The sequence below is a fragment of the Rhinopithecus roxellana genome, chromosome 2, assembly GCF_007565055.1.
Source record: "Rhinopithecus roxellana isolate Shanxi Qingling chromosome 2, ASM756505v1, whole genome shotgun sequence".
Taxonomy (NCBI): domain Eukaryota; kingdom Metazoa; phylum Chordata; class Mammalia; order Primates; family Cercopithecidae; genus Rhinopithecus; species Rhinopithecus roxellana.
The window spans coordinates 149,949,247-149,975,278 of NC_044550.1; the positions used below are offsets into that span (position 1 = coordinate 149,949,247).

General features: G+C 39.5%; 1 protein-coding gene and 1 pseudogene across 8 annotated transcripts in view; one reads left to right on the plus strand and one right to left on the minus strand.

Annotated features, from left to right (window-relative positions):
• Nucleotides 1-26,032, plus strand: part of AASDH (aminoadipate-semialdehyde dehydrogenase) — a 43,172-nt gene that overhangs the window by 10,533 nt on the left and 6,607 nt on the right. For 4 of the 8 annotated variants that reach the window (XM_010355233.2, XM_030922211.1, XM_030922206.1 and 1 more), the window contains 8 exons: nt 5,741-5,933; nt 16,160-16,401; nt 16,759-16,865; nt 17,350-17,522; nt 17,956-18,148; nt 20,139-20,254; nt 21,530-22,325; nt 25,699-25,862. In XM_010355233.2, the coding sequence (XP_010353535.1) occupies nt 5,741-5,933; nt 16,160-16,401; nt 16,759-16,865; nt 17,350-17,522; nt 17,956-18,148; nt 20,139-20,254; nt 21,530-22,325; nt 25,699-25,862 (1,984 nt within the window). Of the gene's footprint in view, nt 1-5,740; nt 5,934-16,159; nt 17,523-17,955; nt 18,149-20,138; nt 20,255-21,529; nt 22,326-25,698; nt 25,863-26,032 lie in introns of those variants that run through there. The other 4 variants (XM_030922203.1, XM_030922213.1, XM_010355232.2 and 1 more) reach the window with 4 other exon arrangements.
• LOC115894578 lies at nt 14,671-15,480 on the minus strand (annotated as a pseudogene).

Genomic DNA, 26,032 nt, shown 5'->3' on the forward strand with positions numbered 1-26,032 from the left:
AGATTGGAGAGGTTGGCTGGGTGCAGTGGCTCACGCCTGTAATCCCACACTTTGGGAGGCTACGGCAGGAGGATCGCTCGAGCCCAGGAGTTCGAAACCAGCCTGGGTAACATAGTGGTACTCCCTCTTTAAGAAACACACAAAAAATTAGCTGGGCATGGTGATCTGTGTCTATAATCCTAGCAACTCAGGAGGCTGAGGGGGAAGGATTGATTTAGCCCAGGAGGTCAAGTCTACAGTGATCTGTTATTGCACCACTGCACTCTAGTCTGGGTGACAGAACGAGACCCTATCTTAAAAAAAAAAAAAAAAAAAAGATGAGCGGTTTATAGGCTGAGGGTAGGGAGTTGGTAGAAAGGGTTGGTTTGAATAATGGAGTAGTAGTAGGAGTATTAACAAAGGAGTAAGATACATTTAGATGGGAGGGAATGGCATTATTTAAAATACTGAGTGGAATACCTCTTTTTTTGATACCCTCAAAAAGATTAGGATAGTAAAGTACATACATTTCTTGGTGTTAGAGGAAGCCAGTTGGTTTTAACTTTTGTATGAGGCAGAAAGCCAAGTCATACCTAAGAGTGTGGGAGGTGAGGTGGGGATGGGGATGTAGGGAACTTGAAGAAAATGAAGCAGATAAGGAATCTGAGGGAGGTGGAGAGACAGTTGACCACCAGGCACTGGCCCGGCAGTGGTAAGAATGGTATGTGAAATGGGAGCAAACATTTACTTAATGAGGGTTGAAGGGTTGATTTATGACTAAATTATACAAATTTTTTGATACTTGTTTGGTGCTTCAACTTAATTCAATTGATTTGCCTGTTAGAAATCCTTTTTTGGTTTGCTTTTATGTTAAGTGAGGTGGCAAATAATTCGATTCTAGAGCGATGAAATGTTAAAATATTCAATTTAAAAATTAAAACAGTAATGTTAAATTTTCTGTTTTAGTCTTAGATCACTAAACTAGGGAGTAGTAAATTTCAGACACATATTAGAACAATCTTATCTCCGTTGCTGGCTCCCCAAATATTACCAGAATAACCTATTAATAAGACAGTGCTAGCTGGGCATGGTGGCACAAGTCTGTAGTCTTAGCTACTCCAGTGGCCAAAGCAGGAAGATTGCTGAGCCTAGGTGTTTGAGGCTGCAGTGAACTGTGATTGAGCTTGGGCAACTGCAAGACCCTGCACTCCAGCTTGGGTGACAGAGCAAGACTGTCTTAAAAAAAAAAAAAGACAACGCTGAGTTTTCTTGTGGATGTTGGTAAGAGGCAGCACTACCTCCACAGAGTATGATAGCTGCAGAAAGGGAAGAACTAGGTTTCATTTATTGAAATTTTGAAGTCTAATTTAGATAGATCTTTCAAATCAGGGGATTAATTTTAAGGCTTGGATAAGGATAACTATTTTTTAAACATTTAAAAATGAGGTTTTTTTTGACTTTGCGTAAGTTACTTAACCTCCATGAACTTCAGTTTTCTCCATTTTTAAATGGGGGTGAACTTTTCCTCTACCATCTGTGACGCAGTATCTGGGGGACTGAGAATTAAACTGACAAAAGACAGATTAAGAAAACAAGTTTATTCCTATGCATATAGCAGTTTACAAAAGAAATGGAACTGCATTTTATTAAGTTCATTTAAATGTATTTGTAAATGTATTTGTTCATAAAATTTCTTTGTTCATAGGAAGAACAAATAAATTGTTTTGGAAAGACAAATGGGTTTTCAGGAAAATAAACAGGAGATAAGAAAGTTTGTGATGATACTTGGGTATGCAGGTGCAGTGGTCTTTCTGTCTTCTTCACAGACATAACACTGTCTTCAGAGAGGGGATTTATGGTAGGTTTACCCTTGGTCTTCCTGGGAGTTAAAACTACTCTGAAGAAGAAGTTTATGGCAGCCTCATTTGCCAGAAGTTTCTGCTTTTAGTCAGATAAGGGAAGCTCCAAGAAGGTTTCTTCTGCATTTGTTGAATCTCAAATGTCCTCTTTTTTTTTTTTTTTTTTTTTTTTTTTTGAGACAGAGACTCACTGTCGCCCAGGCTGGAATGCAGCAATGCACTCTCAGCTCACTGCAACCTCTGCCTCCCAGGTTCAAGCTATTCTTCTGCCTCAGCCTCCCACTACAGGCGCACTGAAGGAGTGGCCTGCCCCTCCACACCTGTGGGCATTTCTCGTCGGGTGGAACGAGAGACTTGAGAAAAGAAAGAGACACAGAGACAAAGTATAGAGAAAGGAAAGTGGGCCCAGGGGACCTGTGCTCAGCATACAGAGGACCCGCGCCGGCACCGGTCTCTGAGTTCCCTCAGTATTTATTGATAATTATCTTTACCATCTTTTAGAAAAAGGGGAAGTGGCAGGACAATAGGGTCATAGTAGGGAGAAGGTCAGCAGAAAGACATATGAATAAAGATCTCTGACATGAATAAGTTTAAGGAAAAGTGCTGTGCCTTGATGTGCATATGCAAACATCTCCATAAACCTTTTCAGTGCATAAAGAGCAGCATTGCCGCTAGCACGTCCCACCTCCAGCCCTAAGGCAGTTTTCTCCTATCTCAGTAAATAGAACATACAATCGAGTTTTACACCGAGATGTTCCATTACCCAGGGACGGGCAGGAGACAGATGCCTTTTTCTATCTCAACTGCCAAGAGGCCTTCTTTCCTCTTTTACTAATCCTCCTCAGCACAGACCCTTCACCCTTCACGGGTGTCAGGCAGGGGGACGATACGATCAGGTCTTTCCCTTCCCATGAGGCCATATTTTAGACTATCACATGGGGAGAAACCTTGAACAATACCTAGCTTCCCTAGGCAGAGGTCCCTGCAGCTTTCCGCAGTGTTTGTGTCCTTGGGTACTTGAGATTAAGAGAATGGTGATGACTTTTAACAAACATACTGCTTTCAGGCACTTATTTAACAAAGCACATCCTGCACAGCTCCAAATCCGTTAAACCTTGAGTCACCACAGCACATGTCTCCTGCAAGGACAGGGTTGGGGGTAGGGTCACAGATTAACAGCATCTCAATGGCAGTAGAATTTTTCTTATTACAGAACAAAATGGAGTCTTTTATGTCTACTCCTTTCTACATAGACGCAGTAACAGTCTGATCTCTCTTTCTTTTCCCCACACGCACGCCACCATACCTGGCTAATTTTTGTAGTTTTAGTAGAGACAGGGTTTCACTATCTTGGCCAGGCTGGTCTCGAACTCCTGACCTCAAGTATCTGCCCGCCTTGGCCTCCCAAAGTGCTGGGATTACAAGCATGAGCCACCGTGCCTAGCCTCAAATGTCTTTACCTTAAAATAATCTTCATACCAACTTGGGTTCTGAGTTAGGTTCTCACATAATTATACCTGCCTCATATGGTGGTTGGGAAAATGAGGAACAATATATTAGATACCCAGCCTAAGCTTCACAAGTAATATGTTTAAATGTTTGTTGCGTTCCACTTTTTTTCTTCCTTTAAAATCTGTCTCTTCTTTTTTTTCAACTTTTCTTATATTGAATGCATCTTAAGCTGCTTTCTTGAAATGAACTACATGGAGCATTCATCCTCTATGCATGCGTAACTTTGCCCATTTTTGTTCATAGAATTGAAAAACTAAAACTATTCTCAGAATTTAAGCTTTGTTGGAAGCCTATTAGAAAGTTGGCTCTCCCCTGAATACCTAAGTAGGAAGCTAGACAATATATGTAAAGAATAATTCCTCTAAAACTTGAAGTTTGAGGGTAGCCTTTGTTGGGCTCAGAAAATGATGCCCCAACATATGGTACTTTGGCATGCTGAGTACTTTGAACTGAAGGACATTGGAAGGACTTGAGAAGTAAAGTCTCTTTCTGACCTTCTGCCCTTCTTTCTCTTGCTTCCCTTTCTCCCCAAGGCAGGCCGTAGTAACCGAACCCCACTCCCTCAAAGATAGTCTTAAAACCTAGAGGCTGGGCATGGTGGCTCACGCCTGTAATCCCAGCACTTTGGGAGGCTGAGGTGGGTGGATCGTTTGAGGTCAGGAGTTTGAGACCAGCCTGATCAACATGGTTGAAACCCAGTCTCTACTAAACATGCAAAAAAATTAGCCAGGTGTGGTGGCACATGCCTGTAGTCCCAGCTACTCGGGAAGCTGAGGCAGGAGAATTGCTCGAACCCAGGAGGCAGAGATTGCAGTGAGCCGAGATCGCGCCACTGTACTCCAGCTTGGGTGACAGAGTGAGACTTTTCTCAACAAAAAAAAAAATATATATATATATAGAAATATAGAAATATTAATCTAACCTTTATATGTAAGAGCTGGCTGTAAAGAAATTGCTCTTACTTACCTTGTCTGAAAGTAGAACATAAGACTCATTCCAGAAAGGGTCCTGCCCTATACATGGGAGGAAGAAATGCCACACACAGAAGCCAGGAATTTAAAAGGACAGGCCTTGCTGGATTTTCCCACTCAGTTTATTACTCACTCCCTTTTTGTCTAATCACATTTCTACACAGCTGTCCACTCTATTGAATCTAAATATTAAAATGGATGCTTTTCCCTTGGGTCCTTGGGTCTTCATTCTGAAGCCTCCTATGTTTCATGAAACTTTGATTAATTTGTCATGCTTTTCTGTTGTTAAACTGTCTTTTGTTTATAAGAGTGTTGGCTGTGAGCCTTATGATGGGGAGGAAAGGTATCACAGCCTTTCGGCGCCTACACCTTTAACATACAGTGAGTTTTTATTTTACCTGAGACACCATATACATGGTTATAATTTTTTAAATGTTTATACCATATTTGAAGCTCTTTTGAAATTAAGATGCTTTTAGATGTATTGGTGTTTGGGTGTTCAAATTGAAGTAGTGTCATAGGCTCAACAATGACTATCCATGCTCTGTAAGATCCTAACCACATATATTCTTATTCTGCTTTTTGTTCAGATACTGAAAGAAAATGCCAAATAGAAAGGGGAGTCGGAAGTCTCTATTAAGTATCATTGAATAAGTATGACAGAATAAGGATTCTGCCAGAGGAGCAGAACCAGGAGTTAGATCAGGGATTCATTATAAGAAATTGGTTTACACAGTTGTGGGGGCTGGCTAAGCAAGTCTGAAGTCCATAGGGATCAGTTAGGAAGGGGTGATCACAAGCAGGCTGGAATCCCGTGGCCATGAGACTGTCCCAGGTGAAATCAGATTGGAGGGAAGGGAGATTAATTGCAGACCCAGCTGCTGTTTGGATCTCTTCTTTAGAGAAGGCCTAAAACCTCTTCTAAAGGCCTTCCAAGTAAATTCAGCCAACCCTGGATAATCTCACTTTTGATTAAGTAAATCAGCTGATTAGGGACTACAGGGTTTGATTGAATAACCGCTTGAAGAAAGCTTGTGTGCTGCTAAGCAGCAGCCTCCCTTCTGTTCCTCAGCTCTCAAGAGAATATCCCTTGTCTCCTTCCCTAACAGGAAACATACTAGAGAGGGAATTCTGGGGGCAGTAGTTCAATCAAACCAAGTTGACACATCAAAAGTCATCACAGATGATAAAATATGTCTGGTAAAACATGGATATTGCTTTAAAAGGCTGTTAATTCTTTCTTTTATAAAGAAGATTTCTTGAATTTTGATAGCACTATTTTGCCTAATTTAAGAGAGAAGAATAAAATCTGGCCAACATTCAGAAACTTTATTAATCATAAACACGTGAACACTTTTTTAGGCTATGTGCTTACTAAATGTTTGACGTTTCTTGTAACTGCATTCTGTTTTGCCTTAGGATACTTTTTGACATCACACAAGAAGATGTTTTGTTTCTGGCTTCACCTCTGACCTTTGATCCTTCTGTTGTGGAAATATTTCTTGCTCTATCAAGTGGTGCCTCTCTGCTTATTGTACCAACTTCCATCAAGTTGCTCCCATCAAAATTAGCCAGTGTTCTCTTTTCCCGTCATAGAGTGACTGTTTTGCAGGTACATTTTAGTAGCAGTGAATGTTTTGTTTATCATTTTTCAATATTTTAAGTGTTTTAGAGAATATTTTTTATTCCTGTAGTTCTTTACAATGGATTAATATAATCTGGTTAGATTATCAAGGGTTATCTCCTCATGATGTGACTTTTTTTTGTTTATTTGAAAATGAAAAAAGATAAGTGAATTCTGCCTAGAAAATTATTTTATTATGTATTTTGTGCATACTGTAATAACTAGAGGACCTTGACTTTGACTCAGATTTGTTGGATTTGAGAAGGATAGGCTGCCTCTTCTGTCTTAAAATCTATGTATATTGTGTTTCTCATGAAAAACTAGTATAAGTAAATTAAATTATAATTGAGTTAGGAATATAGATTTTCTTTTTTTTTTTTTTTTTTTGAGGCGGAGTCTCGCTCTGTTGCCTGGACTGGAGTGCGGTGGCCGGATCTCAGCTCACTGCAAGCTCCACCTCCCGGGTTTACACCATTCTCCTGCCTCAGCCTCCGGAGTAGCTGGGACTACAGGCGCCCGCCACCTCGCCTGGCTAATTTTTTTGTATTTTTTTAGTAGAGACGGGGTTTCACTGTGTTAGCCAGGATGGTCTCTATCTCCTGACCTCGTGATCCGCCCGTCTCGGCCTCCCAAAGTGCTGGGATTACAGGCTTGAGCCACTGCACCCGGCCAGATTTTCTTATTTTTACATCAGTATACTTTACATTAACCTACAGAAACAAGTATTTTCGAAATTTGGCTCTTTAAAATATTATTTAAATGTGTATCTGACTGGTGATTAGGTCACGCAGGTACGCAAGTATATGACGGGTACACAAGCTTTAAGTTATTACAGTTTAAGTAGCTAAAGGTACTAGAGAATTAGCAATATTATATGCATATCATAATATGTAAATATCTTTGTTAAGTGTTTCACTGCTGTGAGCCTTAGGTTTTATCTGTAAATGGAAATAATACCCATCTCAAATAGAATTAAATGAGACAGTGTAGCATAGTTCCTGATTGTGTGTGTGAGTCCATTCAGGCTGCTGTAACAAAATACCATAAACTGGGTAGATTATAAACAACAGACATTTATTTCTTACAGTTCTGGAGGTGGGAAGTCCAATATTAAGTCATCAGGAGATTTGATCTCTCACGAGGGGCCCACTCACTGATTCATTAGACTGCAGTCTTTTCACTGGGTCCTCACATGATGGAAAGGGTTTTATAAGGGCACTAATCTCATTCATGAGGTCTCTGCCTACATGACCTAATCACTTCACGAAGGCCCTACCTCCTAATACCATTGCCCTGAAATTTAGAATTCATTCTTTCTTTTCCTCCCTCCCTCCCTCCCTCCCTTCCTCCTTCCCTCCTTCCCTCCTTCCCTCCTTCCCTCCTTCCCTCCTTCCCTCCTTCCCTCCTTCCCTCCTTCCCTCCTTCCCTCCTTCCCTCCTTCCTTCCTTCCTTCCTTCCTTCCTTCCTTCCTTCCTTTTTTGTCTCTCTCTCTCTGTTTCTTTCAACAGAGTCTTGCTGTGTTGCCCAGACTGGAGTGAAGTGGTGTGATCTTGGCTCACTCTACCTCCTGGGTTCAGGCAATTATTGTGCCTCAGTCTCCCTGAGTAGCTGGGATTACAGGCGCCCGCCACCACACCGGGCTAATTTTTGTATTTTTGGTAGAGACAGTGTTTCACCATGTTGGCCACGCTTATCTCACTCCTGGCCTCAAGTGATCCTTCTGCCTCTGCCTCCAAAGTTCTGGGATTACAGGCGTGAGCCACTGCACCTGGCCTGAGAGTTAGGATTTCAACATACTAATTTGAGGGGGAGGCACAAACATTCAGACTATGGTGTGTTATATTCATGTACCTATGTGCATATGTGCATCTTAATTATTAGTTTCCATTGTCTTTTTTTTTTTTTTTAATTGAGACAGAGTCTCACTCTTGTCGCCCAGCCTGGAGTATACTGGTGTGACCTCAGCTCACTGCAATCTCTGTCTCCCAGGTTCAAGAGATTCTTGTGCCTTGGCCTCCTGAGTAGCTGGGATTACAGGCGTGTACCACCATGCCCAGCTAATTTTTGTATTTGTAATAGAGACAGCATTTTGCGATGATGGCCAGGCTGGTCTTGAACTCCTGGCCTCCTGGCCTCAAACTCCTTAATCTGCCCGCCTTGGACTCCCAAAGTCCTGGGATTACAGATGTGAGCCACCACACCCAGCTTCCACTTTCTATTTTGATAAACTAAAATTATCAGGTTTTTATCCAGGGTAACAATAATTGAGAGGATATTAAATTTCTGCTACAAAAACAAAATTTGATACTTTGAACTTTTTTAAGGCAATGTGTTTTTCATCCTAATTCATGTATATATATGAACTGAGTATAGCAGTGTGGCTTGTTGGGTGTGAGGGGATATAAATTCTCATCTGTTAGTGAGTCATTCCATGAATTCTGTGGATCTGGGTAAGATTTTACTAAAACTGTTTTGTTTACCTGTAAAATTCAAAGAGCATATTTTTCAGGGGATGTTTGCAAAGTTCCTTGACAGATTTGACTGATAGTTACTAAAAGGGAAGGAGACTTTGCTTCTATGTCAGGTCAATGAATTCTACGTCTTTAAATCTCATCCCCTTGTTTGATGTTTTAGCACTATCTCAGATAAATTTACTTTAGCAGTTGTTTTTAACCTTTTTGGGATCAAATTTTTCTGAGAAACTGACAGAAACTTACTCTTTTCCAAGAACATGACAAATTTTGCATATAGTTTCATGGTGATTTTATTTATCTCACAATAGTTATTGGGAATATCATCAGCGGATCACATTTGACTTGGTTTGAGTAAGGAGGAGCGGTATAGAAGCTGACAGGCTGTCCTTTCTTTTGTGTAAGGTACATGCCTTTTCTTATTCTGAATTTTAGCTGTGTTGTCAGGGTTCATCTTTTCTTTCCTAAGTCCAGTTTCTTTCAAATGATATATAAGTCATCAAGGATTTTTGCTTTAATATAATATACTCTTTTTTATTTACTAAAGTGGTTGTTATATATATTTTATTTACAAATAAAAACCTTTCCCAGACCTAATTGGACACGAAGCAGGGCTCTTAAAAGCTGTCAAGGCCAGGCGTGGCTCACGCCTGTAATCCCAGCACTTTGAGAGGCCAAGGATCACCTGAGGTCAGGAGTTCAAGACCAGCCTGGCCAACATGGCAAAACCCCGTCTCTACTAAAAATGCAAAAATTAGCCGGGCATGGTGGTGCACACCTGTAATCCCAGCTACTCAGAAGGCTGAGGCAGGGGAATCTCTTGAATCCAGGAGGTGGAGGTTGCAGTGAGCCAAGATCACACCGCTGTATTCCAGCCTGGACAACAGAGCGAGACTCAGTCTAAAACAAAACAATGAACAAACAAAAAAAGCTGTCAAACACATGCTACTAAAGCTTTGAAAATTGAAGAGAATAGAATATCTTGAGTTACTATGGGAGAAAAAGGCCCCCAAAGTGAATGGACTAAGTTCTGGAGGAAATTAAAGACCTCTTTTATTTGTTTCAGGAATTAAGGAGTTTCTTGGGAAAGAAAGGATTGATTTTTTGGTTTATCACAAACCTGAAATATATTTGGACATTTTTTATTTACATACCCTGGGTAACAAAGTTGTATTATTTAAACTTGATGCCCTTTAAAACTTTTTTTTTTTTGAGACAGGGTCTTGCTTTGTCACCCAGGCTGGAGCGCAGTGGCATGCTTACGGCTCACTGCAGCCTTGACATCTGGGGCTCAAGTGATCCTCCCACCTCAGCCTCCTGAGTAGCTGGGACCACAGGTGCATAACATCATGCCTGGCTAATTTTTTAAATCTTTTGTAGAGACAGGGTCTCCCTGTGTTGCCCAGGCTGGTCTTGAACTCCTGGGTTCAAGCAATCCTCCTGCCTCAGCCTCCTAAAGTGCTACGATTACAGGCATAAGCCACCATGCATGGTCTAAAAGTAAAACATTTTAGAGTAAAATATTAGGTTGATACCTAGGAATGTGTCGGCATAATAATGTTTTCCATTTTTCCTGAGTTTTTCCTTAGTAAACTTGGAAGAAACTTTAACATTCCCTATTTTTTCTATTATCTGCCAAGTCTCATTTTTGTATGTCTAGAATGATTTACTAGCAAAGGATGTTGACTTATATTCTGCCCCTCAATTTATCATTTCAGTTTATGAGTATCTGAAAAGTATTTCCATTTTTTTATTTTTCATTTTTTAGTTTTTTGAGATGAAATCTTCCTCTGTCATGCAGGCTGGAATGCAGTGGTGTGATCTTGGCTCACTGCAGCCTCTACATCCTGGGTTCAAATGATTCTCCTGCCTCAGCCTCCTGAGTAGTTGAGAATACTGGTGAGTGCCACCACACCCTGCTAATGTTTGTATTTTTAGTAGAGACAGGGTTTCAGCATGGCTAGGCTGGTCTTGAACTCCTGACCTCAAGTGATCTGCCCTCCTTGGCCTTCCAAAGTGTTGGGATTATAGGCGTGAGTCACCACAACCGGCCTCCATTTTTTTGTTTTGCTGAGTATTCATAGATGTGCATTTAGTTGTTGATTTCAAAGTTGATATTATCCTTAACACCAGAAATTAGGCCACAACATTGAAATTTGGCTTAGTGAAAATGAAGAGCCAGAACCATTTTATCCCTTATTTTGACAAGAGATTTTCATTATGATAAACCTCTTGGCATAACAGTTAAGAGCATGATTTAGGATGCCTTATAGTGTTGCCGTCATAATTTATTACTAAAAACCAGAATCTTAACTGGGACATAAGTACCTATGAGGGTGTAGAGTCATTCTACTATGTATATGTTTTGACAAGCCATGACCTTAAATCATTTTTCTGAATTAAAATTCAAGTCGTCTGTTACAACGCCATATGGATTTTATTGAGAGAAATAATTTAAAAATCTTTATTCCCATGTGACTTTTGGCTCTGGCCAAGTGAAGAGATTAACAGATTATCTTCCCCAAAAAAAGCAACTATAAAGCTGGACAAAATGGAAAAAAACAAACAAACAAGTACTTCAACATTTGGAAATCAGCCAAAGACATATAGCAATCTTAGAAATGTTTGTTTTTGAAAACTGCTGAATTTTGTGTAAAAATAGTGGAACTTCGTGGCATTCTGGTATGGGTCTGCTCCTATCATCCCCACCCCAATTCAGTCAACACACAGATTCTGTCTGTTTGAAGGGGCTCACTTAATTTGTAATAGTCAGTAACGCCCATGACCAGCTGCAGCATCTGTGGAAATGATGATCTTGAAGTAGGCCAGTAGGGAGGCCTACAGCTCCTTAGCCTGAGAGTTCAACAGCTCTTCTAGCCTGAGATTGCAGTGGTGGTGGGATAAGCATATTCCTGGCTGAGGTTATGCTGCTTGGAGCTACTCAGGAGGCTGAGGCAGGAGAATCGCTTGGACCTGGGTGGTTGAGATTGCAGTTAGCCAAGATAGTGCCACTGCGCTCCAGCCTGGGAGACAGAGTGAGAGTCCGTCTCAAAAATAAATAAATAAATAAATAAAAGAACATAAGGCCTGGCACAGTGGTTCACGCCTGTAATCCCAGCAATCTGGGAGGCCCAGGTGGGAGTATCATCTGAAGTTAGGAGTTTGAGACAAGCCTGTCCAACATGGTGAAACCCCGTCTCTACTAAAAAAATACAAAAAAATTAGCCACGAGTGGCTATAATCCCAGCTACTCAGGAGGCTGAGGCAGGAGAATCGCTTGAACCCGGGAGGCTGGAGGTGGATGTTGTGGTGAGCCGAGATTGTGCCACTGCACTTCAGCCTGGGCAACAAGAGTGAAATTCCATCTCACAAAAAATAAAAAGAAGAACATATATTTTTAAATAAACAACTAAGCAGCAACATCAGTGGCCACATATATGAGGGGAGACAGACTTCATGGATTTAGTCCAGGAAGGTTACTAGCAAAGAAATGTACTAGCAAAAACAAAAACAAAAACAAAACCAAGCAACAATAACAATTTTATAAGGATAAGATTGTCAGTACATCAGTAAATACATTGTTATATCAATAAGATGTAACAATTATACATGTATATCCACCTAAAACTAGCTTCCAAATACATGAAACAAAAATGGATAAAATTGAAAACATAAATAGACAACTCAATGGTTGGAGATTTTAACACCCCACTTTCAATAATTGATTGAAAAACTAGACAGAAATCAGCTAGTATCAAAGACTTGAACAGCATTATCACCTAAGTGCCATATATAGAGCACTCTATCCAATGATTGCAGAATTCTTTTTATGCACATTTCATAGGATAAGTCATATGCTAAGCCATAAAACAAGTCTCAGTAAATTTAAAGGTGACTATTTGGGATTTATCCCAGAAATGCATGTTTGGTTTAACATCCAAAAATCTATTGATGATATACACTACTTAAAGAATAATGAACAAAAAGCACATACCTATCTTAACAGATGCAGAGAAAGGATTTGACAAAATCTAACACCCATTTATAATTTTTTAAAAAGCTCCTAACAAACTAGAAATAGAAGGGAACTTTCCCAATATGAAGAAGGGCACCTACAATAGAACTACAGGTGATATGACACCATACTTGATAAAAGACTGAATGCTTTGACCCAAAGATTGGGAACAAGGCAAGCAAGTTTGCCTTTGCCACTTCAACATTCTGGTGGTTCTTGCCAGTACAATAAGGCAGGAAGGAAAAAAATTAAAGGTGCTTAACGTTGGACAGGAGGAAGTACAACTCTCTGTATATGCAGTTGGTGTGATCCTGTATATAGAAAATCTTGTAGGAGGGTGGGGGTGTATTTGTACATATATATTTATATGTATATGTATTAAAGAAAAATCTAAAAATGAAATTAATATTTACAGTAGCATCAAAAACAATAAAATAGGAATAAAGCTAAAGAGCAAGATTAGTACACTGAACACTATAAAACATTGTTGATAGAAATTAGAGACCTAGGCCGGGCGCGGTGGCTCAAGCCTGTAATCCCAGCACTTTGGGAGGCCGAGACGGGCGGATCACGAGGTCAGGAGATCGAGACCATCCTGGCGAACACGGTGAAACCCCGTCTCTACTAAAAAAAGTACAAAAAAAAAACTAGCTGGGCGTGGTGGCGGGCGCCTGTAGTCCCGGCTACTCGGGAGGCTGAGGCAGGAGAATGGCATAAACCCAGGAGGCGGAGCTAGCAGTGAGCTAAGATCCGGCCACTGCACTCCAGCCTGGGCGACAGAGCGAGACTCTCTCAAAAAAAAAAAAAAAAAAAAAAAAAAAAAAAAAATTAGAGACCTAAATAATATTTTGTCTTTATAGATTAGAAGTTTTAATATTGTTGAGATTGCATTTCTTCCCAAATTGACCTGTAAATTAAACACACTTTCTAGCAAAATCCAATAGGCTTTTTTGTTAGAAATGAGTAAGTTGATCCTAAATTTTATATGGAACAGTGAAACCCAGTCCTGATCCATGCTATAGAATACTACTTAGCAATAAAAATGAATAAAACTGTCGATACACTTAGCAGCAGAGATGAATTGTATCTGTTATGTTGAGTGAAAGAAGCCAGGCCAAAACAGGCTATGTATTTTATGATTCCATTTATATAAATGGAATATATAATTTCTATTCATAATTTTATATATAATTTATATTAATGGAATTATACACGATTATTCTGATCTATAGTGACAGAAAATAGATCAGTGGTTGTCTGGATAAGGGATCCAGTTGGAGAGGAGACTTAGAATGGTACACAGGTAATTTTGGGAGTGATGAATATTGCTGTCATCTGAATTGGGAGTGATGAATATTGCTGTCATCTGAATGTTTGTGTCTCTCCAGAATTCATATGTTGAAATCTAATCCCCAATCTGTTGTTGTTAAGATGTGGGGCCGGCCGGGCGCGGTGGCTCAAGCCTGTAATCCCAGCACTTCGGGAGGCCGAGACGGGCGGATCACGAGGTCAGGAGATCGAGACCATCCTGGCTAACACGGTGAACCCCCGTCTCTACTAAAAAAAAAAACTACAAAAATCTAGCGTGCGAGGTGGCGGGCGCCTGTAGTCCCAGCTACTCCGGAGGCTGAGGCAGGAGAATGGCGGGAACCCGGGAGGCGGAGCTTGCATTGAGCTGAGATCCGGCCTCTGCACTCCAGCCCCGGCGATAGAGCGAGACTCCGTCTCAAAACAAACAAACAAAAAAGATGTGGGGCCTTCAGGAGATGACTATGTCACGAGGGTGGGAACCTCATGAATGAGATTAGTGCTCTTATAAAAGACGCCTGAGGTTGCTTGTTGGTTCCTTCTACCATGCGAGAACACAACAAGAAGGTACCATCTGTGAAGTAGAGTATTCACCAGACAGTAAGTCTGCCCACACCTTGATCTTGGACTTCCCTATCTTCAGAACTGTGAGTACTACATTTCTTACCTAGTATACAGTATTTTTGTTATAGTAATCCGAATCAACTAAGACAGTTATGTTCATTATTTTGATTGTGGTGATGGTTTTGCTAGTATATATGTCTATCAAAACATATTAAATTGTATACTTAAAATAGTTTATTATATGTCAGTTATACCTCAATAAACCTTTTGTTATCAATCTTTATTCATTATTGTTTTACTTAGGCACATTTTTAAAGGAAAATTTGTATTAATTATTTTTATGTACAGAAAACTCAGCAGTGTACATTTAACCCAGTTTAGTGGCAAGTTCTTTAGCATTTGCCTTTTCGAGCTTGGCGATGTGAGCCACAGACTTGGGAGCCAGGACATTGCCACATCAGTGACGGCGGATCTCATCGTGTCTGTCATTGTAATTGGTCCTGATAGCTTCCACTAGCTTAGCCAAAACGCCTTTGTCTTCCAAGTTAACCTGTGTGAAGGCGACAGTGGTACAGGTCTTCCTGTGGACTAGACATCCCAGTCTTGCCTTCCCCTTGATAATGCACTAAGGGACCCCCATTTTACGACACAGGGCAGGCAAGAAGACAACTAACTCGATGGGATCCACGTCGTGTGCAATCACCACCAGCTGAACTTTCTTGTTCTCCACCAAGGTGGTGATGGTGTTAACTCCTGCTGGAAGGACAAGTGGTCTCTTAGTGGGGATGTCCCCTTTGCCAGCAGCTTTCTTCTTGGCCCAGGCCAACAGCCTCTGCTTCTTTTCTTGCTTTGTCTCTGGTCTGTACTTGTGGGCCAGTTTAAGCAGCTGAGTAGCTGTTTGGTGGTCCAGGGCCTGGGTGAACTGGTTAATCGCAGGAGGCACTTTCAGCTGCTTATAGAGGATGGCTCTCTGCCGCTGCAACCTGATAAAGAGGGCCCATTTCACAAAGCCGGTGAGGTCTCTTTTGGGCTGGATGTCCTGTCCAGTGCTGAAATTCTTAGGCCTTTTCTCAAACAGGGGATTCACCACTTTCTTGGCCTCCTGCTTCTTCACGACAGCAGGGGCCAGAGCCACCTTCTTTCCCTTGGCCTTCTTTCCTTTCGGCATCTTGGATGGCGGGAGGAGAGAGCTACTTAGGCACATTTTTAAACCCTTTTGAATACTTTTTATACAGAGTAAGAAAGGAAAGGTAAATTGATTTTATAGATTTTGTCCTTTTTATCCTTAAACCTTTTTGTATGAACTGTATGATGAAATATAAGTAATATTTTTGTTTGAGTTTTTTTCTAAAGCATAAGTGATATCCACATTAGGAAGATAATGTTGGGCCAGTTGGCTCTCATGCCTGTAATCCTAGTGCTTTGGGAGGCCAAGGTGGGAGGATTGCTTGAGCCCAGGAGTCCAAGACCAGCTTAGGCAACACAGGCTCTATTTGTACAAAAAATTTTAAAAATCAGCTAGGTGTGGTGGTATGTGCCTGTAGTCCCAGCTGTTCAGGAGGCTGAGGTGGGATGATGACTTGGACCTGGGAGGTTGAGGTTGCAGTGAGCTGTGATCATGCTACTGCACTCCAGCCTGGTCAACAGAGTGAGACCCTGTCTCAAACAAACAAACAAACAAAAACAAAAACAAGAAGATAATGTTGTACCAGTAGTTTTCCAAATGGGATTTCCCATTTGATAAACACAGCCTTAATTTCCATGTGGGCTCTAAAAACTTTGAAATAATAACTACAGTGCTTACCTTTTTAAAGAAGTGAAGGGAAATAAATAAATTATTTTTAATGTATCTACAGGCAACACCAACATTGCTTAGAAGATTTGGATCTAAGCTTATCAAGTCAAATGTTTTGTCAGCCACTACTTCTCTTCGAGTATTAGCCCTTGGTGGTGAAGCGTTTCCATCATTGACAGTTCTTAGAAGCTGGAGAGGAGAAGGCAATAAAACACAAATATTTAATGTTTATGGTATCACAGAGGTATCAAGTTGGGCAACCATTTATAGGATTCCAGAGAAGATTCTTAACTCTACTTTAAAGTAAGGGTCTTCATTATACTATGTATTTCTAGGATCTTAACACTGACAGTGTTTTTGGTTTTGATAGGCGCTGGGGTAATAATTTTAGAAACATGATTGTATCTGATATTTTAAGTTGGGAATCCAGAACCTTCCTTACTATAGCTGGTGCCAAGATACTGCTACAGATTTTCGTACTAAATAGTAATGAATAACATATATGATTACCCTTCCACCTAACCTTTTCCTCTTGTCAGTCTTTGAATTATAGCATAACAAACTTTTTTTCTTTATTTGGTACAGTATGATTTAAATATATTGGAAAATACTCTATTCAAATGAAAAATTTTAAATCTGTTCTGGATCTTATTTTCATAGATGTGAATTGCCTGTACAACTGGGATTTCCACTTCTTGGAACAGTAGTTGAAGTCAGAGATACTAATGGCTTCACAATTCAGGAAGGCAGTGGCCAAGTATTTTTAGGTTGTTTTATATTTGTTGATTGGGAATTTTTTTTTCAAGAAAAATGGTCTGATGTGTTAATTTTATTCCTTTCCTCTTTTTCTTTTGTCTAGCTCATGCTTTTCAGTGATAATTTTTAATCTCATTCATATAGTCATGAAATACCAAATGTTACAATAATTATTTCAGATAATAATGTCTAATACATTAATAAAAGTAATTTAGAAACTGTAACTTGGACCTTCATATTTATATTTATAGCCAAAATTATATTTAATCAGTAGTCTAAGAATTTTTAAATCTATAAATTTTAAGAAATAAATTTCATTTTATCTCTTTGTTTATTCAAGTCTAGTTTTATGAGATAACATTTTAAAATGAGCCCCTCTTTCAGTATTTAAATTTTGGAACTTAGTCACCAAACTTTTAGAGATGTTGTTGATTTTACAGTTTTTAATATATTTCCCTTGAATTTTCATGACATTGGTGTTTATGTCTTGGGAAGGTGGCAGAAACAGAGTGTGTTTTCTTAATGACGAAGTGACAGTGCCACTTGGCACAATGCGAGCTACAGGAGACTTTGTGACTGTGAAAGATGGAGAGATTTTTTTTTTGGGACGAAAAGACAGTCAGATCAAACGTCATGGCAAACGTCTTAACATTGAACTTGTGCAACAGGTAGAACTATTTAAATATTGACTATTAATATATGTAAATATTAGAAGCAGCTACCACCAATTTTCTGTGCTGGGGTCTCTATTATTTACACCTGACATTTTTGTGTTAGTGATGAATTACAATAAAAGGTATGAATAATTCGGGGTGCCCCTTATCCTCAGCATGAAGAGATGGTTATTCTTTAAATAAGTGACAAATTGGATTTTAATATTTGTGAAATTAAACTGGCTTATTTTGCTTTAGGACTTATTATTTTGAAAAATATTATGAACCTTATGTGCAAGTAATAGTAACAGTAGCAAAGCAATTTTTTAAAAAATCTCCAGTATATTCCAACATTTAATTCAGCTGTTTTCAGACATTAAAAAGTAAGCTTTTAGGAAGCTTGTTTGTAAATATCCTCATTGGCAAATTGGGATAATCTCTCTTATAGGTTGCTGAAGAGCTTCAGCAAGTGGAGTCTTGTGCAGTTACATGGTATAATCAGGAAAAGTTAATTCTCTTCATGGTGTCTAAAGATGCTTCAGTAAAAGAATACATCTTTAAAGAACTGCAGAAATATCTTCCAAGTCATGCAATCCCGGATGAGCTTGTATTGATTGATTCTCTACCATTTACATCCCATGGTAAAGTAATTTAAAGCAGATATGTTTCAGTGCCAAATAATACTAATTGTATTCATAACTAGCTTAATGATTACATAAATCTTTATTATTTTTGTAAATGGTACTAGCATTTATTATGATAGACCCTCTTTTGAACACTGTATAATTAATTCATTTTATCTTCAGAAAATCCTGTGGATAGGTGGTATTATTCCTATTTACAGATGAGGAAAATAAGGCTTAAAGAGGTTAAGTAATTCGGTGGGGCATAGTGGTGAGCGCTTGTAGTTTCAGCCATTCAGGGAAGCTAAAGTGGAGGATGACTTGAGGCCAGGAGTTTGAGGGTACAGTATGCTCTGTTTGTGCCTGTAAATAACTACTGTACTCCAGACTTGGCAACATCTAAAAAAGAGGTTAAGTAATTTTCCAAAAATCATTTTGCTAGTTAGTGGTTATATTAGTATAGTAGTCAGGGTTCTCCAGAAACAGAACCAATATATAGATATATAAAAGATTTATTGTCAGGAATTGGCCCGTGCATTTATGGAAGCTAAGAAGTGTAATCTCCCTTTGGCAAACTGGAGACTCAGGAAAGTCAGTGCTGTATTCAGTCTGTGTCCTAAGGCCTGAGAATCAGGGAAGCTGATGATGTAAATCCCTGTTTGAGGACAGGAGGAGATGAGATGTCCTAGCTTAAGCAGTGACACAAAGAGGGTGCATACCAGGTGTGGTGACTCACGCCTGTAATCCCAGCACTTTGGGATGCCAAGGCAGATGGATCACTTAAGGTTGGGAGTTTGAGACCAGCCTGGCCAAAATGGTGAAACCCTGTCTCTACTAAAAATACAAAAAACATTAGCCGAGTGCAGTGGTGCACGCCTGTAGTCCCAGCTACTTGAGAGGCTGAGATGGGAGGATCGCTTGAGCCCAGGAGGAGGAGGTTACAGTAAGCCAAGGTTGCACCACTGCACTCCAGCCTGGGCAACAGAGTGAGACTCCGTCTCAAAAAAGAGAAAGAAAAAGGGTGCAAATTCTTCCTTTCTCTGCCTTTTTTTCTATTTTGGCCCTCAACAGTTTGGATGATGCCCAATCTACTTTACTGAGTCCTTAATCATATACTAATCTCATCCCGAAGCACCCTCACAGACCCAGTCAGAAAAATGTTTAATCTGGGCACCCTGTGGCCCACTCACATTGACACATACAATTAACCTACACAGTGGTAGAATTGATATTCTGTCTAGGACTGTTTTTTATTTTAATTTTACTTTTATTATTGTTTGTTTTGTCTGTCTAGCACTGTTTGACTTCAAAATATATAATCTTAATCACCATATTATATTGCCTTCCCAATTTCATTTTTATTTAATATATACTTCAAAATGCAGTAATTGCTCAGTTATAATCACCATATTATATTGCCTTCCCAATTTCATTTTTATTTAATATATACTTCAAAATGCAGTAATTGCTCTATTTCTTTAACTCTTGAAACAGAGATAAATTGGATAAATATTAGCTCCTTGTTTTCTTTTTCTTTCTTTTTTTTTGGAGACAGGGTCTCACTTCTTCACCCAAGCTGGAATGCAGTGGGCGATCAGGGCTCACTGCCGCAGTCTCAACTTCCTGGGTTCAAGTGATCCTCCCATCTAAGCCTCCCGAGTAACTAGAACTACAGGCCAATTTTAAATTTTTTTTTGTAGAGACAGGGTCTTGCTGTGTTGCCCAGGCTAGTCTTGAACACCTAGCCTCAAGCGATCCTCCCACCTCAGCCTCCCAAAGTGTTGGGGTTACAGGATTGAGCCACTATGCCTGGCCTGTTTCTCATCTATTTCTCTCTACATTCTTGGTAGCATCAGACAACTTTTTAGAATTCATTGTCGACAACAAACTCTTTATACAATTTCTGTGTTGTACAAAAAAAAAATGTGTATGGCTAATGAATATATAAAGGCTTTGAGTGAAATTTTAAAATGTTTTAAAACATTTGTTATTTCTCTTTTATATTAAGGCAAAATTGATGTTTCTGAGTTAAACAAGATATATTTAAACTACCTAAACTTGAAGTCTGAGAATAAACTCAGTGGGAAAGAGGACCTTTGGGAAAAATTACAGTATTTGTGGAAGGTACAATTTTTAAGTTACAAAATTATTATTATAAGGAGGTCATTTTATATCTTTAGGGAATGCTATCATCCTAACAAGTTGGATAAAATTTTCTGAGAATGTTATTGCTACCCAGATGTTAGGTATTACGGCTTCATTTATCCAATTTGTATTAAAATGAAGGTTAGGTTCTCTACTGTAAGACTAGATTAAGTTCCCCATGAAGAAATTTATTGAAAGTGAAGTAGTCATAAAAGGCACAAGTAGACAAAACCTGTTTTGACATAACTTTTCTCTAAGAGGATCGGTGGAATGTAGTAACACTCTTGTCAGAGCTGAGAAAATAGCCAGATCTTGCTATAGCACAGTGTGTTGTCTGTTAGGCTTAGGGCTTACATCATTATTCCAAAAGAACTTTCAGTAACAATATGTATTTCTACTTGAGAGAATTTTTTAAATATATCTCAATAAATTAATAAATTTTCTTAAATAAAATACAGATTTTTCACTTCTAAAGGGTTCTGAAAAGAGGATGTAATTGTGTAGCCTTATCTAAAAATAGAGGGTATCTAAGATAAAAGTCTCATCTACTTCCTTTTTAGATTCTTGGAAAGTAATTTTGATTTATATGAAGCAACCAAAGACAAATTATTCCCATATTATAGAAATACTGGCTATTGGTATCTTGTGGGCTTTATAATTAATAAATCAGATGTTTTTGTCCCAATTTTATGGGTAAGAAAACAGCTCTAAAGGGAAGTATATTTTGTACTTTTAGAGTGAATTTGTGACAAAATTGGTAGCACAGTGATCTCCTTTAGCATAAATAAAATAATTTAAAACTTTATTTTATTATTAAAAGTATTTATTTTATATTTATAATTGTTATTATTATTATTTTTGAGACAGAGATTTACTCTGTTGCCCAGGTGGGAGTGCAGTGGCACAATCTTGGCTCACTGCAACCTCCACCCCTGGCTTCAAGTGTTTGTCCTTCCTCAGCCTTCTCAGTACCTGAGATTATAGGTGGGTACCACCACGCCCAGCTAATTTTCATGTTTTAGTGGAGATGGGGTTTCACTGTGTTGGCCAGGATGGTCTCGAACTCCTGACCTCAGGTGATCCACCCACCTCAGCCTCCCAAAGTACTGGGATTACAGGTGTGAGCCACTGTGCCCAGCCTATATTTCTAATTATTAATGTAGGTACTCTCATCTCTCTATATTACCTGTAAATGTTGAAGTCTTTTGATTTTAGACCTTTACGTCACATATTTCTCTATTCTCTCATCTGTAGTCTACTCTGAATCTCCCGGAAGATCTTTTGAAGGTTCCTGATGAGTCACTCTTCTTAAATAGTGGTGGAGATTCCTTAAAGTCCATCCGGCTCCTCAGTGAAATTGAAAAACTTGTTGGTACATCAGTGCCTGGGCTTCTGGAAATTATTCTCAGCAGTTCCATTTTAGAGATTTATAATCACATTCTTCAAACAGTGTTTCCAGATGAAGATGTGACATTCAGGAAGAGTTGTGCCACAAAAAGGAAACTCAGCGACATTAATCAAGAGGAAGCCAGTGGAACATCTTTACATCAGAAAGCTATCATGACTTTAAGTTGCCACAATGAGATTAATGCTTTTGTTGCACTGAGCAGGGGGAGTCAAATTTTGTCTCTGAATACCACTACGTTTTCAACAAAGTTAGGACATTGCTCTTCAGCCTATCCTTCTGATTCAATTTCACAGACCAACATTCAAAATGTGAAAGACTTAAATTCTCCAGTTCTTATTGGGAAGTCAAAAGATCCATCCTATGTTGTGAAAGTTTCTGAAGAGGGGAAACCTGCGATAGGGACTCAGGAAATGGAGTTACATGTGAGGTGGAGGTCAGACACAGGCAAGTGTGTAGATGCCTCACCGCTGGTTGTAATACCCACTTTCGATAAGTCATCTACAACTGTGTACATTGGTTCCCATTCTCATAGAATGAAGGCAGTTGACTTTTACTCTGGGAAGGTGAAATGGGAACAGCTTTTGGGAGATCGAATTGAATCCTCAGCATGTGTATCTAAGTGTGGAAACTTTATTGTGGTGGGTAAGTTTTTAAATTTGAAGTTTGTGGAGTTAAATTGAATTACCATACAATAATCTTCATAGGCACAAGTTAAATTTTTAAAAAATCTATGTATGATGGGTTTGGTTGCTGTCAAAAAATAATAGTCAACCCTGTGCTGTTTAACAATGTGGGCCTCTTGAAAGGAAGTGCATCAAAGAATTCATGGAATTTTTTTTTTTTTTTTTGAGACGGAGTCTGGCTCTGTCACTTGGGCTGGAGTGCAGTGGCGTGATCTCCGTTCACTGCAACCTCCGCCTCCCGGGTTCAAGTGATTCTCCTGCCTCAGCCTCTTGGGTAGCTGGGACTACAGGCACACGCCACCACGACCAGCTAATTTTTGTATTTTTAGTAGAGTTGGAGTTTCACCATGTTGGTCAGGCTGGTATTGAACTCCTGACCTTGTGATCCACCCGCCTTGGTGTCCCAAAGTTCTGGAATTACAGGTGTGAGCCACTTCGCCAGGCCTCCTGGACATATTTTAAAACCACCAGAATCTTTATCAAGCTTTTGGGAGAATTAAATGAGATAATTGTTTATGAATCCATTGGTGCCTTGCTAGGAATATGCCACCACACCTGGCTAATGTTTGAATTTTTTGTAGTTAGAGTTTCTGCAGGTTGCCCAGGCTGATCTCAAACTCTTGGGCTCAAGCGATCCACCTACCTCAGCCTCCCTACAGGCGTGAGCCACCATGTCTGGCAAGCATTTTTTCAAAGTGCTCATTAAGTGTTAGCTACTACCTGCTGCTCAGTTTCATTAAGGTATAGGTGACTTTATTAGGAATATGGGGGTCCTGGGTATACTATCTTCCCCTGACTACAACTCTCTTTTTACTCTCCCAGAAATGTTAGGTTTCATTTTATATGCTCATGGAATCTTCATCAAAACTTTTCAGACTAAAGGCTTAGGAATAACTTTTCCTACTTGTGCTATCCTAGGAGCAATCTACTTGAATCTGAATTTGATTCTTCCTTCTTCCCCTTTAAACAACAGCATTTTAAAAATTATACTACAGTTGGCCGGGCGCGGTGGCTCAAGCCTGTAATCCCAGCACTTTGGGAGGCCGAGACGGGTGGATCGCGAGGTCAGGAGATCGAGACCATCCTGGCTAACACGGCGAAACCCCGTCTCTACTAAAAAATACAAAAAACTAGCCGGGCGAGTTGGCGGGTGCCTGTAGTCCCAGCTACTTGGGAGGCTGAGGCAGGAGAATGGCGTAAACCCGGGAGGCGGAGCTTGCAGTGAGCTGAGATCCGGCCACTGCACTCCAGCCTGGGCGACAGAGCGAGACTCCGTCTCAAAAAAAAAAAAAAAAAAAAAAATTATACTGCAGGACACTTTCAGTAATACAGCTGAAGGATAAGAAACTGCTGAATTGTTTCCCAAAGTGACTAAACTGTTTTGCGTTTGCACCATCGATGTGTGAAGGTCCAGTTGCACCACATTCTTGCTAGTACTTGGTATTGTCAGCTTTAATTTTTTTTTGTTATAGCCATTGAAATAATCATGAGTGGTGTTTTATTGTGGTTTTAATTTGCCTTTCCCTACTGACTAGTGATGTTGAACATCTTTTTTTTTTTTTTTTTTTTTTTTTTTCCTTTTTTTGAGACAGGGTCTTGCTCTGTCACCCAGGCTGGAGTACAGTGGCGTGATCATGGCTGACTACACCCTCGAACTCCTGGGCTAAGATGATCCTCCCACCTCAGCCTCTGGAGTAGCTGGGACTACAGACATGCACCACCACACCTGGTTAATGTTTGTAACTTTTGTAGAGACAGAGCTTCTGCAGGTTGCCCAGGCTGGTTTCAACCTCCTGGGCTCAAGCGATCTGCCCACCTCAGCCTCCCAAAGTGCTGGGATTACAGACCTGAGCCACCATGTCTGGTGAGCACCTTTTCATAAGCTCTTTTGCTATCTGTATATCTTTTATGAAGTGTCTATTGAAATCTTTTTCCCATTTTTAAGTTTTTTAAATTGAGTTTTAAGAATTGTTTTATGTATTCTGAATACAAATAATTTATCAGATATATGTTTTGCATGTTTTCTCTCAGTCTGGGGCTTGTGTTTTATTCTCTTAGCATAGTGACATAGTGTCTTTTGAAGAGGAGTCCTTTATTTTGATGAAGTCCATTTTAATTTTTTTAATGGGTCATGCTTTCAGTGTCATCTTAGCGATCTTTGCCTAACCGAAGTTCAAAAAATTTTCTTCTGTATTGTCTTTTGGAATTAAACTGAATTGACAGAAATCTTTACCCAGGTGAGTTCTGGGGTGCTCTACTATGTAGGACATTTCTCTTTGTCATCTCTGAGCTGGTCACTACTCTCTTGCTACTAACTAATAACTGCCAGGGGAAAAAAAAGCATAAAAAGTACATTGGGAATTGGGTCTCAAATGAGTGGCAGTGGCCATAGGCAGAGCCATCTAGAGAGTGGACATCAATGAAATTGCCCTAAATAGCTGTCCCCAAATTCTACTTCTCTTGATTTTCATGATCTCCAGGGAATTCAGTGACCTTCACTTTGTAAATTTGAACAATCTCTACTTCCGGCTAGGTTATTTTGACTACACCAAGGTCAAGGACTCCTGCCCTGTCTTCTCATCCATAGCAGCAATTTGGGAAAAGTAGTTTAGTTGTTAAGAGCATAGGCTCTAGAGCTTGACTTCTTAGATTCAAATCTTGGTTCTGCCACATATGAACTGTGTAATTTTTCCCCAGTAATTTAGTCTCTCTGTGCTTCAATTTTATCATCTATAAAATGTGGTTATAATAGTACTTACTTCACTGTGAGGATTAAATGAATAGATGTAACATACTTAGAATAGCACCTGACACATAGTAAATGCTCAATGAACATTGACTGTTAATGTTAGCACTTCTTAAACACCTTCTATGCACTGGGCATTTATTCACATTATCTGAATTGTCACAATAACCCTGGAAGTAGATGACTCCACATTCTGCAGATGAATAATTTGGGGCTTAGCAACACTGGGTGATTTAAATGCCCACTGATAGTTGTGATGAAATCTGAATCCAGATGTATCAAAACTCTCTCTCCACCACAGTGTGCTTTATTATTTTTTCAGTAGTGAAGCACTTTTTACAAATAAGTATGTAAAAAAATTAGTGAAGTACTTTTAAAAGACAAGATATATCTACTAAATAGATATTTTACACAAGTGATTACTAATTCAGTTTCTGCTTTACATTGCTAAAATGTAAGCCAGATAAGCTGATCATAGAGCCTATGTATAAGAGGAGGACTGAATATAAATAGCATGATATAGGCTAAAGAATTATTTTCCAGTAATATATCTATATCAAATCTTTTGTGCTTTGTTTCTTGACAGGCTGTTATAATGGATTAGTTTATGTTCTGAAAAGTAATAGTGGAGAAAAATACTGGATGTTTACTACTGGAGATGCTGTCAAAAGCTCAGCAACCATGGATCCAACCACAGGACTCATTTACATTGGATCTCATGACCAGCATGCATATGCTTTAGATATTTATGTAAGAATTCACCTCAAATTAACTGGGCATGGTGGCACATGCCTGTAATGGTAGCTACTCCAGAGGCTGAGGTGGGAGGATTGGGTGAACCTGGGAGGTGGAGGTTACAGTGAGCCAAGATTGTGACAATATTCCAGCCTGGGTGACAGAGTGAGACTGTATCTCAAAAA